The 17,968-nt window shown below is 45.7% G+C and overlaps 2 protein-coding genes across 2 annotated transcripts; one reads left to right on the top strand and one right to left on the bottom strand.

The window, feature by feature from the left end:
- Positions 1-1,058: 1,058 nt before the first annotated feature.
- On the bottom strand, positions 1,059-3,134 carry PtA15_2A89 (uncharacterized protein; the record flags this gene model as incomplete). Its single annotated transcript, XM_053166967.1, has 4 exons — positions 1,059-1,066; positions 1,221-1,482; positions 1,545-1,595; positions 2,853-3,134. 4 exons carry the CDS (start codon positions 3,132-3,134, stop codon positions 1,059-1,061), a joined length of 603 nt encoding a protein of 200 aa, XP_053017332.1.
- A 6,714-nt stretch (positions 3,135-9,848) lies between these two features.
- Positions 9,849-10,834, top strand: PtA15_2A88 (uncharacterized protein; the record flags this gene model as incomplete). Its single annotated transcript, XM_053166956.1, has 3 exons — positions 9,849-10,028; positions 10,127-10,695; positions 10,795-10,834. The coding sequence occupies 3 exons, from the start codon at positions 9,849-9,851 to the stop codon at positions 10,832-10,834; spliced, it is 789 nt and encodes a 262-aa protein (XP_053017331.1).
- Positions 10,835-17,968: the final 7,134 nt, after the last annotated feature.

The following is a 17,968-nucleotide window of genomic DNA, read 5'->3' as shown; positions in this document are numbered from 1 at the left end:
ACTCCGAAAGACTGGAAAGAAATAGACAGCTTGAATAGAGAGCTTGAGGTGAGTGTTTGTTTCCCACATGGTCTTGAAAAATTATGTAGCCAATCCAATCTAACCCAATATTGAAAATTGCAAACAGGTGTTTGTCGATCTCACTGCACACATGGAAGGCAACCAGCCCACTGGTGCACACGTTATTCCAAAGTATCTTGCGCTCAAAGAACAGATCACCGGAAAGTTGGAGGTCTCCAAAGAGACGGACTCCTTGTATCCGATGTACCATGCGATGCTCAAAAGTGTTGGAAAATATCTAGATGAAGCTATGGGATGTGAGACCCTCATTCTTGCTACAATCATGCACCCCTGTTACCGAATGGACATCTTCGAGCTAGGTTTTGGAGAAACCAGAAGCGAAGTCTGCGACTGCATGGCTTTGCTCAACCAAAAATATCTGGACTACAAGGCACAATCAAACACAAAAAAGACAACGCTGGACGTAAATGACTCTGAAATCACCGTCATTGATAAACCATCAACCAATAAGCCCATGTCTATCATGGCCTGCCTTGCGTCTAAGACCACTCAGCAGCAAACTACACATGCAAACAAGGTTGAAGCTTTCTTGAAGGCGGAGCTTCTCTTTGAGGATGGGGCTATTGATCACAAATCAACCCCTTTAAAATGGTGGATGGCGAACTCAAAAACTTATCCAAACCTTTCTCGGATGGCTTGTGCATACCTTGGCTGTTTGGGGAGTTCATGCGCAGCGGAGAGATTATTCTCCGCTGCCTCTGATGTGTGTAGCAGTAACCGGGGTAGATTGCTCCCTTCCACCATGTCTCGCTGTGTCAGCAGCCTCATGTTTACGTGAAGGAGTGCCTCTCACAGGTGAATTCGAGGTTTCCGGAAAAAATTTGGCAGCCTTGGTACCGTCAGAAGCCAAAAAATAGTACCTTGTTTCTGTAGTTTTCATTTTATAAATTTTAGCGACAAGTTTTGTTATTAGTACCGTAACGGCTTCGAAATCACGTTTTTTCCTGCGTAAATAACGTAACAAGCCGTTTTTCCCTCTAAAAACCTGCAATGATACCGTACCGGAGCTACCGTTACTGGTAACGGTACCGATAACAATCAAAAATCGTTATGTTTCCGTTACGGTATCCGTTACTGGTACCGTAACCACCCACCGTTGGTCTGAGTGCTCAAGGATGGAGAGTTGAAGTTTGGGAGACCCGCTGGGGCGTCTTCTATGGCATCCTCAGCCGCAATCTCCTGCTCCGTTTTTGACTGATTCGCCTTGATCTTTGCCCGCCTTTGGGCGTGACATTGCGCCTCAATCTCGCTCCAGTCAAATGACTCAATCGACTGCTTGAAGTCCCACAGTCGGATGTCCCGGTCTGTCGAGCCGGACACCAAAAGACCCAGATTAGGGATGATATGGATTGACTTGACGAAGTCGATATGGCCGGTAGAGGTTGATAATAAGACTTGGGTCTTTCAGGAAACAAATACAAATCAGCTGTTATCAACAAAAAAAAAGCATGTACAATGCTCACCTCGACGTCCCATGATTTGATGGTCTTGTCCCACAAGCCCGTGAATAAGATCTTGTGTTTTCATTGCGCTGTGATGGGATGAGTGAAGAGGCTGGGAGGGAAGGATGGTTGGAGGTTTGGGCGTGTTAGCTTTGGGTTAGTGGCTATAGTATCTGGATTCCAAGAGTCGGAAGTATAGTCATCCTTGAGCAATGAATACATTTCCCTTGCCATTGTATTATTGTTTGATCCAGAGTCGGTAGTTTGCGCAAGCATCTTGGAATAAAGGTTGTGTTTCTTAAGGAGCGTAGCAATGGGGCGTGCTAAGAGATGACCAAGATGTTTCCAGGGGATCATCTTCAAGGTCAGGTGGCGCACAGTATATTCCCACTTAGAATTGATGTAAGCCGCGGCGGCACCGATAAAAGCAAAGCGGTTGCCTTTTGTTGTCCATACATCATGGATAAGTGTGAATTTGGTGTCGAGATTCTAGAAGGTAAAAATGTGAGATAGGATAATGTTCAGAAACCGCTTTGCAAATGATTGATTCCACTCAACAAGAAAAGGAAATAAAAATGAAGAGCAATACCTTTAACTCGTTGAAGACGTTAGTCTTAAGCATTGAGTACAGTTTTTTGGATTCGTCGGCTACCCACCTTCAACCATACAGAAAAGCCTTGGCATTTGAATATTGAAAAGCCGCTCAAAGAATAGTGTCTTCAATGCGTGACCATGGCAGCGCCTGTCGAATTTGCCACATCATAACAAGTTGATTGAGTACTTGGTTATAAAAAAAAAGTCTTGACCTGCAGAAATCCATTTATAGTGGTTTGCTTGGAGTCTCCACCACCCTGAGATTGCTGAAGATTGCGCTCGCTAACTGTAGGCGGTAGTTTTGCCCCCGCCTGCTTTGCTTCATCTCGCTTTGGGCAACCACAGCTCTTCTTTTCTGATTGAGCAGATCCATCTCGGTGGCTCTTCAGATTTCCAAGTGATGATGTATGGCTCCGAGTGTTCTGGCCACACCACTTGCATTTGTAATTTAAGGTTGTATTTGGCGGGTCCCCCTGCTTCCACGCTGGATCGTGAAAATAATCAACAACCTTGTCGTACACATTCTCCTTGGGCTTCTTGTTTTCTCTTGGCTGGATTTCAATTGATCCATCTGAATTCTGGTCGTAATCAAACCCATCTGCACTTGTCTGCAGTACCAGTACCAAAAAAAAGGGATTGATCATTTGATTAATTACCCTATTCCTTTAAACTTTTTACATGCAAATTTTCAAATACCTGGGCTTGTGTAACGGCAAAACTTCCTTTAGACTTCACTTGTTTTTGAGTGACTTTCTCCGTGGCGGGCTGAGGCAAGGGCTGTCCGCGTGATCTCTTCTGCTTGCGCTTCGGCTTTTTCGACACCGCAGTTGACTGAGCTGAATCGGACGAAGGTGCGCCTGGTCTTTTTGATGCAGTATTTGATGCTGCAAGGACGGATGAGGCCCGTCTTGATCGGCGTGGCTGCACAGTGGACTGGTCAAAGGTGTTACCGGTTGGTGCCGCATTGTTGTCCTGGTTTCCAGAGAGCGGTTCGGCTGGTTGGCTTGGTGAATTCATTCTTTATGGTTTGGATTGTTTATGATTTAAAAATCAAGACAGATGATACAGTTTTGGCTGTTGGCTATAGTATTGCAGAATAGAGCGGGAAAAATATCAAGCTCCGGTGTTTCAACTTCAGTCCAATCAGCACTGCTTTTTCCAATTTAGCCCAATCAATTTTCTCAGGCAGTGCAACTGCAAGTAGTATACGCAGGGGCAGTCCCTGGCCATCTAAAATGGAACTGCACGGTCTTCAGAGCACCGCTTGTTATGCGTTACAGCGCGGTACCAGCCGTTATCTCAAAAAAGGCAACGTTACGGTATTCAAATGTAAATTTTAGGATGATACGAAGTGCACCTGAGATGACAATGTTTGAATCCTGTAAGAACAATGACGACGACTTCTCCGACAAGACAGCAACACACCTGAGATGACAATGTTTGAATCCTGTAAGAACAATGACGACGACTTCTCCGACAAGACAGCAACACACCTGCGATGACGCAGGGATTATTTGATTTGAGTTTTGTTTTTGGTGATTATGAGGGACGCGCGCAAGAGGTTTTTATGTTAGTCTCTTCCTCACGAGTATGATGATGTAAACGCGTGATTTTATTGTAAAGCATGAAATAAAGAAAAGAATAAAACAATCATAAACTATAACAAAAATAGCGAACCTGAGATGACAATGTTTGAATCCTGTAAGAACAATGACGACGACTTCTCCGACAAGACAGCAACACACCTAGAAAAACAATAATGTAGGAAAAAGAACAAAGATAGACGAAAATAAGTGATTGATTAGATTGGTATTATATATACATTCATAAGATAGAAAAGATGTGAAATAGCATACCTGCGATGACGCAGGGATTATTTGATTTGAGTTTTGTTTTTGGTGATTATGAGGGACGCGCGCAAGAGGTTTTTATGTCTAGATTTAACGGAAAGGATAGGAGGATAAACAAAGGATGGGAGAAAGAAAAAGGGGTGGATAAAGTTTGGATTAGTTTTGATTTGTTTGATGTGCGGATAACGTTAGTGATTGTTGATGTGCTTACTAGTCTATTCCTCACAAGTATGATGATGTAAACGCGTGAGGAAAAGACCAGCAAGGTTGTGTGCGCATGAGTCGTTTTTGATGTGGAGTGAAAATTGAGGTTAGGTTTGCGACCGGTACTTTTTCTTGGATGCTAGTGAGAATTGGATGACTCGCTTTGATAGTTGCTGCGTATTCATAATGAGGTGTGGGGCTTATTCATAATCTAACAGTCCCCCTCAATTTGAACGGCATCTTTCAATCCAATCATGTTACGGAACTTGATGAATGGGGTTTTTCCAAGATTCTTGGTGAGGATATCAGCTATCATATTTGAGGCGTATACGTGCTTCATTTTGAATGTGCCCGCTTGAACATGTTCGCGTATCCAGTGGTGTTCTATGGCGACGTGTTTGACGCGTCCGTGATGCACTGGGTTTTGCGCTAGATGTATCGCACTTAGGTTGTCACAAATCATTTCGAGGGGAGTTTGAATCGGAATTTTCAGTTGCCGCATCAGTTTTGCAAGCCACAGGGCCTCTTGACCAGCCTCAGTTATAGCTCTGTATTCCGCTTCTGTTGAAGAGAGAGCAACGGTTGGTTGTAAACGGCTTCGCCAGCTAATGGCCCTGTTCATGAATTTGAATACGTAACCGGTGGTGGAACGCAGAGTAGACTTGTCACCGGCCCAATCCGCATCGCTTGCGATTTCGGGAAATGACCATCCGGGATTTGAAGAAAGTTCTCCTTGACGATTTGATTGATAGACAATCCTGAAGCTCATAGTACCTTTTAAATATCGGAGAACATGAATGAAAGAATCCCAATGTTTTTGGTTTGGCTTTTTGAGGAAACACGATAAAACCCCGACCGCGAAACTAATGTCAGGCCTAGTACAAATGGCAATGTACATCAACGAGCCAATGGCCTTCCGGTATCGTTGATTTCGCTTGGTGAACTCCAGGGATTCTTCCTCCGTAGACTTGATGAGCTTGACGTTGTATCCGAAAGGGGTACTTACGGGTTTGCAATTTGACATGTCAAACTTCTCCAATACATGTTTAATCATGCCTTCTTGATGAAGTGCATAATTACCATGAGAGTCGCGTTCAATTTTGATTCCGACCGCGAATTTCGCAATCCCAAGGTCTTCCATGGCCCACTTCTTTTTGATCTCTTCTTTGACAGCCGAAATCTTGTCTCCAGTAATAATCATGTTGTCGACGTGAAGATAGATGATGCTCTCTTTTCCGTTTCTTGACCGGTAGAAGACGCAGGAATCAGCTTCGGTCTTCTGGAACCCAATAGTTTTCAGATACTTTTCCACTTCAATATGCCATAGACAAGCAGATTGTTTCAGCCCATATATGGATTTGTGGAGCCTCCAAACTTTCTCTTTACCGCCTTGCTCGAAACCCTCTGGTTGTTCTAGGTATATCTCCTCGTCTAGATCGCTGTTGAGGAATGCTGCCACTGCGTCCATCTGTTCAATATTCCAGTTGTTCCGTGATGCAAGAGCCACGATCAATCGGAGAGAGGAGGGTTTACCGGTGGGTGAGAAGGTTTGGTCGTAATCAAACGCCTTCTTCCCGAGTATATCCTTTAGCGACAAAGCGAGCTTTATATTTCGAAATGCTCCCATCAGGTAGAGTTTTAACCTTGAAGACCCATCGTCCCTTAATGACTTTTTGGTTCCGGGGCCGGATTGTGAGATTGAAGACGCCCTTGGATCTCATACCATCAATTTCTTTCGCGCAAGCCTCCATCCATTGGGCTTTAAATTTCGAATCCTGAATGTCCTTAAAGCGTTTGGGTTCGGCCTTGGGATCGTCAGAGGAGGCTGCGTGTGCTTGCGGTTTATTCAAAGATAGATAAGCGCGACTTGGGAGCTGACTTATTCTTGTGGATCGCCGTACATAGTTGGGGTGATCAGGATGATTGATGGGAGGGCCAGGGGGGATGACTTTGATTCTAGGAATTTCAGTGGTCGATTGATCGGCGCTTGGATTACTTTTGAACAGTTCTTTGTCAGATTCGTCAGAAATAGATTTGCTCTCATGACTTGTGGTGTTTGGCGATATTGCTTGGTCGTCTTCATCCTTGTCCTCGATGATGAATTGATCGGGGTCCTCATCACCACGCTCCGGAAATTTTTCTTCATCAAAGGTGACATCATGGGTGTTAATGATCTTGTGATTTTCATAGTCAAAAATGAGATAATTCCGGTTAAATTCATCAAATCCAACAAGGAATCCTTTTCTCGAGGTGGGACTGAATTTATTGTCTCTGAGTTCTTTGCGGTTGTGGATATAGGCCATGCACCCAAAAGTTCGTATGTATCAAAGATTTGGTTTGTGTCCAAACCATAGCTCATAAGCACACTCGGGGAGACCGTTGCGTGAGCGATTGAAGACACGATTTTGAATGTAAACCGCCGCATCACATGCCAAGCTCCAATAGCGAGTAGGGATTCCGCTCTGGAGCATTAGAGCTCTTGCCTTCGTGGATATGGTCCGCATGAAACGCTCGACAAGTCCATTTTGTTGTGGAGTGTACGGAGCCGTGGTGTTCTTCACGATACCGAGTGAATCGCAGAAAGGAATTAGAAGGGAGTTGATGAATTCACTGCCACCGTCGGTGGTAATCATTTTTATTTTCTTCTCACAATGGCGCTCGGCTTGAAGAATGAATGAATTGATTGCGTTAAACACTTCTTCCTTTGTTTTTGTTTTCAAGAAATATATAAACACCATTCTACTGTATTCATCTACAATTAACATGAAATATGAGTGGTTAAATATACAAGGCGCTCGAATGATTCCGCTGAGATCTATATGGATATTATCTAGCAGATTTTGAGAACATGGCTTGGTACCTGAGAATGGGAGCCTTGTCGATTTACTTAATTCACATGTTTCACATTTAGTGCTGGGAATCGATTCAGACAGTAGAGTTTTCTTGAGGTATGTTGGATTTATATGTCCTAGTCTGTTGTGATCTGTGTTACAAGCGGTTGAGTTAGTTTCAATGTCAGTTAAAGATTGAGTTGAAATTTTGCTGACCGGCTCAATTTTGACTATCATTAGGTTATTAACGTATCTTCCGCGGAGGAAGGTTTGATCGTCGAATGCAATAATGAACTTCTTGGGGTCGCTGGGGTCGGTGACTTCAATTGCGCCCTTTTGCTTCAGAGCTCCGGCGGCGATGAGATTATTTCGGAGAGACGGAATGTACAGAGAGTTTCGAAGTGTGAATTTCTCAATAGTAACCCCTTTGATTACGACATCGCCACTAGCCTCCACTTTCAGCTCTTCCGTACCGGCAGTCATAATTGCCTCTGGTTGAATCGATGTGTTCTTCACGTTCTTGAAGAAGGAGTATTCGTTGAACATATGGCTAGATGCGCCGGTGTCCCAGATTGCTTCGAATTTAGGGTGGACTAGGTTGACTTCTTGGCCGTAGGCCATGAACACGTATTCCTTCTTGATAGTGGTCGGGACACTCGTGTGACTAGCAACGTTGACTTGAGGACTTGCGGTTTCTTGATCTACATTGTCATTTGATCTGGCTAGGTTCCCGTGATTCTTTGGAGGGTTGAGTCCTCAAGATTCAAACCATTCTCGTTGCGCTTTCGCGTTTTCCGGCCTCTTGAAGCACTTGGCTGCTGGATGCGGGCCTATGCACTTTGTCAGAGTGCATTTTGGTTTATCGGAGTCTTGTCTAAAGGCGTTATTCGCTAGCTTAAGGTTGCTGATCCCTTCGCTGAGTTTTCCACTTGATGTGAAATCAAATTCACTGTTTTCGTCTTCATATTGTTTGAGGGCTGCAATGACGGCTCGGCTGGTAATGGGTTTGACTGTTCTCAGAATGTTGCTTACTTCTGGCATGTGAGTGCTGTGTAAGGAGTGGAGTAAGCGTCGTCCAAGGTATGATTCATCAAAATTGCCTCCTTGATTTAAGAACTCGTTCTTGAGCTTGAGGAAATTGTCTATATGATTTGAGATTGAAGTCTTGTAGTCTTGCTTGAACTTCTCGATTTTGGCTTGTATGAGATATATATTGGCTTTGTTATCGGCTTGGTGGAAATCTCTGACAATAGTCCATAGGTGTGCGGGTCCGTGTTCCATTTCTGCAACCATCTTCCCGGGGCGTGCTTGTGCGTCTGGGTCGGCCTCAAGTTCTTCTTCAGTCGGTTTGATCATTTCTTGGATTTTGGCGATCTCAACGTCAAGGATTCCGGATCAAAAGCGATTGGAGTTGTCCTCGTCCATTCTGGAAAATAGAAATTCGAGGATGCATCTGTGATTTATCTCATTGATTTCGGGACCAACGGCGTAATCTTCATAGTATTTATCTTGAAGATACGGATCAAAATAAATGATCTTGAGCGCTCCGGTAATTTGTTTTGACCATGAAGAATAGTTATCGTCCGTTAGATCTTTGATTCCTTTTATCTTGTTCAGAGTTGAAGACATTGCAAAAGCATGAGCCTGGTCGGTTCCAAGTACGAGACCTCCTTGACTTATCGCATTCTTGGCGGCGGCCTTTTGGAGATTTGCAATTCGTGTTTGTTCAGATTGGGGTCAATTGGCCATTTTGATCTCTCGCTACCATGTAAATTTTAGGATGATACGAAGTGCACCTGAGATGACAATGTTTGAATCCTGTAAGAACAATGACGACGACTTCTCCGACAAGACAGCAACACACCTGAGATGACAATGTTTGAATCCTGTAAGAACAATGACGACGACTTCTCCGACAAGACAGCAACACACCTGCGATGACGCAGGGATTATTTGATTTGAGTTTTGTTTTTGGTGATTATGAGGGACGCGCGCAAGAGGTTTTTATGTTAGTCTCTTCCTCACGAGTATGATGATGTAAACGCGTGATTTTATTGTAAAGCATGAAATAAAGAAAAGAATAAAACAATCATAAACTATAACAAAAATAGCGAACCTGAGATGACAATGTTTGAATCCTGTAAGAACAATGACGACGACTTCTCCGACAAGACAGCAACACACCTAGAAAAACAATAATGTAGGAAAAAGAACAAAGATAGACGAAAATAAGTGATTGATTAGATTGGTATTATATATACATTCATAAGATAGAAAAGATGTGAAATAGCATACCTGCGATGACGCAGGGATTATTTGATTTGAGTTTTGTTTTTGGTGATTATGAGGGACGCGCGCAAGAGGTTTTTATGTCTAGATTTAACGGAAAGGATAGGAGGATAAACAAAGGATGGGAGAAAGAAAAAGGGGTGGATAAAGTTTGGATTAGTTTTGATTTGTTTGATGTGCGGATAACGTTAGTGATTGTTGATGTGCTTACTAGTCTATTCCTCACAAGTATGATGATGTAAACGCGTGAGGAAAAGACCAGCAAGGTTGTGTGCGCATGAGTCGTTTTTGATGTGGAGTGAAAATCGAGGTTAGGTTTGCGACCGGTACTTTTTCTTGGATGCTAGTGAGAATTGGATGACTTGCTTTGATAGTTGCTGCGTATTCATAATGAGGTGTGGGGCTTATTCATAATCTAACATCAAAGCGCTCTTTGCTTGCCGTTACTGGGTACAGTAACAAAAAACGTTACGTTACAAAAAATGCTTGAGTAACGTAGCGTAACGTAACTACCTCCTGTTGCTCAGACCACGTGGCCGGACGCCCTCTATCCTCCGATGGCGTGTTGCGGGACTCTCAAATCACACACCCGGCCGATTGACTCTCTGAACTCATACCCGACCGTCTGTCCGACAGAGGTAGAGACGTACTCCAGCAGGAAGAGCGGCACCTTGCCCCATCTGCTTGTGTCTGCCAATTTGATGGGCGCCCTCAAAGTCTGGCTCATCCCCTCAATTGTACAGACCACCAAAGCCACCCTTGACTCCACCTTCTGTCCCCACAAGACAAGCATCAATGACATCACTGTGATCTGCGGCACGACATCGACCACCAGACCAGTGCGCAACTCTGGACGGCCTCTGCCAACAACGCCGTCCTCCATTCTGCCCTCGACTTCCTGCCCTCGTCCACCCAGCGGATCGTCAACATCCTTCGCATTGAGCAGCCTTACTTCGTCCGCTGCGTCCTCAACCTCCCCCTGTTCTTCGCCCAGACAGTCCACGCTGAGACGGCCGTTCCGAAATGGTTGATCACTGGCAGCACGGACAAAGATATCCGGATCTACGACGCCAAAGCTATCAAGCATCAGGAACAGGCCATCTCGTCCAGCCGTCCGCTGCACAAACCAGCGCCTTCGGCCACATTGAAGACAGTCTCTAATGGCTGGTTCGGCGCCCTCAAAGCTCATTGGCACGAGGTCAACTGCTTGAGAATCTGGATTGACTCCCAGACACACAAGCCCTGGCTCGTCAGCTCGGGCTTAGACGGGACCCTGCGCAAATGGGAACTGACAACTCTCCAGCGACGCTTCGCCCCTCACATTGGCACCCACTCTATCCCAAGTCATGCCGAGCCTGCATCTCACACAAAAAAAGAACCCCAGTTCAAGCTGACTGCCAAAGAGTAAGTGATTTCTTCTTAATAGTGTGTATGCGTGTGTTGAAAATTAATGACCTAATTCTCCGTTCCTTGTACTCTTACGCTGGTTGAAAACTTTGGTAGGGAAGCCGAACTAGCTGAAATCATGGACGAGATGAACTGACCCCGACGCCCAGTCTAAAACTTCTGTTTACATACAGAGCTCCTAAAGAGGACACAACGTCGCACCAATATTTTTTGTTCTTGTGCCCAGAAAGTCTGCGGTGTTTTTCTCACCGGTTCCTGAGTACGCCCATCTAGAACAGCGTATGTGTAGTGGTAACTGTAAGTGTGGCAGATAAGCGGCTCGAGAAGGTTTGCGCAGGCATCCAAATTCTTTCCATGATCTATGGTATGATTCTCCCCCGGCCGTGGCCCCATTACTACCCAAAGCCAATGGTCACGAGGCCATCCGATCCACAGACATGAGATGGCCTACCCGTCGCGCTCAGAAACCAAGCTCACAGCAACTAGCGCATAATTCTGCGGCAGAGCTGGACCAATCTGATGTCAGAGATGCGGAGGTGATCATTGGTCTGCAAGGATGTATGTGTCTGCAGGCCCCGATCTTGAGGGGAAGAATCCAGATGTTGGGATGTTCAGTGGAGAGAAACCTAGAGAAACCATAAGTTGAAAGAAGTGTGCCCAAAGGATCTACAGGCAATCCTCGTGGACTACGCTGTTTTATCTTGTTGTACCAGGCACACAGGTATGCATGATCAGCATTGATACCTGCAGATTGGAAAACAAGATGTTGCTCAAACACTCTAATTGGTCCATCTTGTAACAAAATCTTGTAAGAGCTCTCACCTCTCTAGACTCTGAGGCTGCATTTCTTCGCAAAAATTTAGGTTTTGCGGCTGTAAAACAGCATCTGCAGGGGCTGCAGATTGGAGGGAAGTGTTCCAGCATTGTATAGGACGAGTCTCAAAACTAGGCAGTTTTGTCAACCTTAAAAGATTCATGAAGGAAGGGGAGGGATGCAGAGGGGAATGAAAGCCCAACAGGCAGCTAGAAAAGATCTAGCCAGTCCTGAGGGATATAACCCACGTTCTGAGTGCAAGGAGTCAGGGGGGATGTCCGTTTGCAAAAAGTACACACAGGTGCCCACAAAACACAAAATACAGTCAACCTCCTCCACTGGTAAGGGAGGTAATTATTTATGTACATAATGAAGTCAGGGCAATCCTTAAAATAAACATGGATTACAACCAAGCCCCATGGTCCGGCGAAACGAGTCTTCCTCCTGCCCAATTTCTACTGACGCACGGCCAAGTCAGTTTAGGGATATGCTGGAGATTAGACAAGATAGTCTTAGTATAAGCATCACTACATACAAGCATGTCTAATCTCAAATGCAGAGAGATTAGCTCAATCATATTTAATTAAAGCATAATGAACTAGGCATGAAGGCTAATTTGAAGAATATGCATTTGGTCAAGGTGGAACTTATGGTAAAGTGATTATCCATCACAACCTAAATAGAGTGATTTATATGCAGCACTCAGCTATGAGGTTGGACCATAAAACTGCAGCGGCGAAGCCGCCTTGTCCTCTAGTAACTACTGAACCATTGGAGATAAGGGGGTACTATGTATGAGTGACTATAGGTGAAATTTGGCGTAGAATCTGAATATGCAATAATAATGAGGTATTTGTGAAGGTTTATAAGGAGATGGGCAATGTAATGATGAATAAAGCAATAAAATACTACTTATGGTTTGGAATGGAGCACCACATCCTCCCCCAACTTATTGTCTGTCCCCAGGCAATGCACCAAAGAGAAGAGTGATCCAGAAAGAGTTGAAGAATTTTGAGTCCAAGAATCCAAAGTCCAGTGTTCCTCCTCCAAAGGTGAAGTCCAAAGTCCAGAGTCCAGTGTCCAAAGCCAAGGAGAAAGAGTCCAGTGTCCAAAGCCAAATAGAATCCAAGTATAATCCAAGTCCAGTATATCTGAGTCCAAGGTATCCAAGTCCAATCCAAAGTCCAATAGTCCTATGTATCCAGAGTATCCATAGTTCAGTATCCAATCCAAAGAGTCCAGTATCCAAAAGAAGGTCCAATTATCAATGAGGGGTGAATGTTTAAGAAGATCTAACTCTGCTGAAGGCAATATCCTTGAGACAGACACATATTAGACTAAATTCCATTCTGAAGAATACAATAATTTTCCTGCCTAACTGAGGCCAATGGAAGAATGCAATGATTGATGATGATTGATGGGGTTGATAATTGTAATTTCTGAAGGTTGTGAATGATTTGAATTTTTGAGTATCTGAGTATATAATGTAGAGTTCTGTGAATGAAATTTGAAGTCCAAAGAGGTTGATAAGCTGTCCAAAGAGTGTTACTGATCCAATTGGGTGGTTTCTGAAAGCGTCCCAGCAGCTACTAGAAGTTCAACTAAGCTTTTCACAGACCTAGAAAAATCTAAAGGGATGTAGGAATTATCTGAAAGCCATATGCCTGCTTTACCAATATGTCTAACTAAACCTTTCTGTTTATCATAAGTAACTAAATGGCACCTAGTGATGGTGTGACCCTTCTGAAAGCAATATAAACACTGATAATTCTTCTGTTTGGGAGTGATTGAAGAGGTTTGATTTCCAGGAGTTGGATCCACAGGGAAACTAACCATAATGATTGAGAAGGATGGTTGGAAAGAATGATTGATTGATTGATTGATGATGATGATGATGGAAAAGAAATGATTGGTGTTCAGGAATAAATGAATGATGATTTCCATAAAAGAATGATTTTTTTTTTTTTTTGGGATCATGAAGGATGAATGAGTGGATGGATGATGATGCAGGAAAATGAAGGATTGATGGTTAATGTTCAGTGCACCATGTAACATGTTCCCGCACCCTGTAACATGTTCCTGAACTGTTTAACATGTTCCTGAACTGTTTAACATGTTCCTGAACTGTTTAACATGTTCCTGAACTGTTTAAAATGTTCCTAGAGATGGGTGCACGTAACCCGTTGCGGTATCCGCTATCCGCTGGAGGCCCTTGGGTACCTGCCAGCGGATGCAGATTCGGATGCAGATGTCTGAGCTTCTGGCAGAATCCAGCGGGTACCCGTGTATTCCGGTGGGTATCCGCTCTCCATTGGGTATGGGAGCTGCAGCGGTTGGCAGCCATAAAGCCGTTCCATGTTGCTGTTGATTGGGGGGAGTCCCTCCTGGTCAACAGCAACATACAATAGTTGACCGGGATGATTCCTTCCCGGTTGACTGGCATATCAACCAGTCAACCGGGAGGAGTCCCTCCCGGTTGACAACTAGACATACCAGTTGACCAGGAGGGACAACTATACACACCAGTTAACCGGGAGGAATGCCTACCGGTCAACAACTATACACACCAGTCAACCGGGAGGAATCCCTCCCTGTTGAAAAGTAGACATACCAGCCGACCAGGAGGGATTCCTTCCGGTTGACGACTACACACACCAGTCAACTGGGAGGAATCCCTCCCGGTCAACAGTCATAATGAGCAGTCAACTGGGAGGAGTCCCTCCCCATATCAATGAGTCTACCGGGAGGAGTCCCTCCCCATATTGAGCAGTCGACCGGGAGGAGTCCCTCCCAGTCAACAGCCATATCAAGTAGTTGACCGGGAGGCGTCCCTTCTGGACGACAACATTATGCAGCAGTTGACCAAGAGAAGTCCCCCTTGGTCAACAGCCAGGAGAAGTGCCTCCCGGTTGACTGACATATGCAGCAGTCAACCAGTAAGCACGTTTTGAGGGGGGGGTATCCGAAGATACCCGCGCTGTGGTGTTCAGGCGCGTACTCCGGATCAAGACACCAGAAAAAGGGCCAGAGGATCATCAAGACGCTTTAAATCCAACGGCGCGGCGCACGCAACCCCCTCAAGACCTTTCAAGCAGCTGTTATCATTCTTCCCCCTTCCTCTCTTTTCCTTTTTTTTTCTTTTTCTTCTTTTCTCTTTTTGTTTTGTTTGGTTTTGTTTCAGTTTCCACTTTTTACATTTCTTTTACACATGTCTTTCTTTTTTTTCTTCTGTTTCTACCTGGCGCGCGTTTGAGAGTTTGAGTTGGAGGAGGGTTGGTTTATGGTTTGTTTGTTTTCTTGGTCTTTGTTTGTTGTTTTGTTGTCTCTTTTTTGGTTGTTCTCTCTTCCATGCTCATCTTAGTTGTACGGGCGCGGCGGGCACGAGGGCTCGTCGCGCGGCATGTTGCGGGCCTGAATCCAAGTTCAGCCGAACTTGGAGGAAGGATCCGCATGGTATCCACCTCTGGGCAACAAGGAATATCATCATATTTTTGAGTTCTGAGTTTATTGATCCGGATCGTGAAGATCCCGAGTCTCTGAGTTTTTCTTCATCTGATCACCCTCTGATAGTCCAACAAACGCGCCGGCCTTCCCTCCATTTTCTTTCTTTCTTCTTCTTCTGAGCTTCTTACCCAACCAAACCGCCGAGGGTATTCCACCCCCCTCGTTCCCTCTCATACAAATCCCTTCCCCCCCCCAACCGCTATCACTTTTCTGTTTGACTATTCTCAATACTTTTCGCAGGACCACCAACAAGGGCAGCACTCGAGCACTTTCCCCTTACCCGACTGCCTCCGCCTGGCACGGCTGGAGTCCATATTTGGTCCCCCGAGCCGGGATTGAACCAGCGACCTCAAGATTTACAGTCTTGCCTCAGGATTTTGAGACGGACTGGCGGGCTTAGGCTGGATTCTTTTGAGCTTTTCTTTCGGGGCAATTTGAGAATCATCTGAAACCGGTCCAGTTTCCTCGTTTCAGGATCAAGACCGGAATAATTTTATTTCATTGTTGTTGTAGGACGTCAGCCGCGGGGCATAGGAGAGACAAAAGTAAGTCCCCTCCATAGTAGCACCTCCGGGCATCTCTACACACGTCGAAAGCATTACCTGCCACGCTGTGAGCCGCACCCTATTCGCCGTTTTTGTTTTTCAGTCTGAAGATCCACCGAAGCATCATGGCCGAACCCAGTGTCGTCGAATCCATCAAGATCAAGCCGCCGCATGGCAAGAGTCTGAAGTTCGATGGCACCAACGTGGTGCGGTTTCTCAGTCAATATCAGGTTGTCGCACGCTTGGATAAAGCGTCCGGCCAGGACATGGTGTAGAGACTGTAAAATGAAGATGTGTCTGGTGAGAGTCGAACTCACGACCTCAGCTATGCTGAGACACATACTAGAGTGCTGCCTTTACCAACTAGGCTACAGACGCTTGTGGCTGCCAGCTGGGTGGTTGGTTGGTAGTGCTCATGGGTCAATCCGACAGCCCTCCATACTGTGGTGATACATCATGGTAGCAGACTAACAGACAACTCAACACATGGCCGAGCAGTTATTCTTTTTTGTGGACGACAGTTTGCTCGACGTACTGGAGACTTTGGAAGGCTACGACCCACCGGATTGGCCTAAGCTAAAGGCATCTATGTTGTCATACTGGGAGGATGTCGATGCAGCAAAGTTCACTACCAGCAACATCAAATCATTAAAGGACGGCTGGTTAGCTAGAGGTGGGCCATCGTCGGTCGCGGATTATCAAGCTCTTCGGAAAGAATGGGAGCCTATACAGTCACATCTGGTCGCCAAAGGACATATCGAATCTGCGGAAGAAATCCGCAACAAATTCTACCAGACATTCTCGGTTGGCTTTCAGGAAAGAATAAGAGATCAACTGTTCAAAGACAACACTATGATCACTACCGCCGACAGACGTTTTAAGCTGCCAAAATTTGAGGTCCTCAAGAAGGTGATTAACGGAGTAATGCAGCGCCAGACCGCTTTGATTTTCGAGGATTCAAAAGCCACCAAGCCAGCACCATCGTCAACAATCCAAGAAGCGAACGAAGTGATGAAAAAGATGGGAACCGATTGACGGACCAAGGACGTACCTCAGGCGGACAAGCCCGTCCCTACCATGGACGACCTTACCAGAATGTTTGAGGCTTTCGAACAGAAGTTGGATCAGAAGTTAGCGGCTGTTTTGTCTAAATCTCAGGGGCCGCGAGGGCCTATGGTGTGCTTTTATTGTCAGAGGGAGGGCCATGGGACCGCTCGCTGTTTTGAGCTGCAAAAGGATATCGACGCCAACCTCGTGGAGCACCAAGGGACAAATTTCTTCCTCCCAAACGGAGCTATGATCCCTTGGGATTCTAGCAGGCCCATACAACACGTGGTAGCATCTTTTCAACCAGGCAAACCATCTACCGGACAGGTAGCGACGGAACCAACCCCTGGATTCAAGGCAGGATGCGGGTCTCTCCAGCCTTGGCGTCCCCCTGAAACTTCTTTGCAGTCTTTCGCAGGAGTCTATGAGGCTGATCCCGTGGTAAGAAAGAGGCACAAGGACCCAAAGCCCTACAAAGCCCCTCTCGCCCCGTCAAGTGCAGCTAAGCGTCCCGCAAGGCGTCCGTCGGTCGTCCCGGTTCCAGAGGAAGTGTCTGTCATGGATGAGGAGCCGGTGTTATTCGAGCGTGGTGCTGAGGATTCCGATACTCAAGAGACACCAAAAGACTTGAGCCCCAAGCGGGCTCCAACCCAGAAAACCACGGGTCCTAAGGTTCGTTTTGAGAGGGAGGTTTCCCGGGAGCATCCTAATGCAGTGGATGGCGTGTTACGGAAAATTTTGGTCTTGCCGGTACCCGATATCACAGTCTCTGAACTCATGGCCATCTCACTGTCAATAGCAGAAGGCATGAAGAAATGGGTTTCAAGACAAAGAGTGGAAGTGGGGAATGACGAACTGAAAGTGAACTCCGAAACGTTGGCGGAAGTATCCGACAGGGATTTGGGATTTGAACCCAACCTCTACTCATGTCCACTGGGTTATCTTCCATGTCTCATCGGCGACGATGAAACTGCGGCCACCCCGTTAGTCGACTCGGGCTCTCAGCTGAATTTAATCTCCAACACAATGGCCAATCAATTTAATCTAAGCCCCAGAGTGAATTTCACATCAGCGGTCTAAGGTATTAATAATCAGGCTTGCAAACTGATGGGCGTCGCTGAGGACGTGCAAATCCGAATTGGAAAGTCACTGGTCAAGACCTGTCATTTTTGGATTACGAAGATGGATGGTCCGTTGATCTTAGGCCGGCCCTTCTTGATGGATGTGGCGGCGACGCTGGCGTTCTCTTCTCAGACTGGCGAGAGGCTCATCATTCCGGATGCGACAGGAAGAAACATTGAGGTTTCTCTGTGTGCGACAGGAACGGGACGCTGGGAGCGTGATTTCCCGGGGCACGGTC

This window comes from Puccinia triticina, chromosome 2A (genome assembly GCF_026914185.1).
Source record: "Puccinia triticina chromosome 2A, complete sequence".
NCBI lineage: Eukaryota > Fungi > Basidiomycota > Pucciniomycetes > Pucciniales > Pucciniaceae > Puccinia > Puccinia triticina.
The sequence above is the reverse complement of the archived record's forward strand: the minus strand, read 5'-3'. Positions and strand labels throughout refer to the sequence as shown.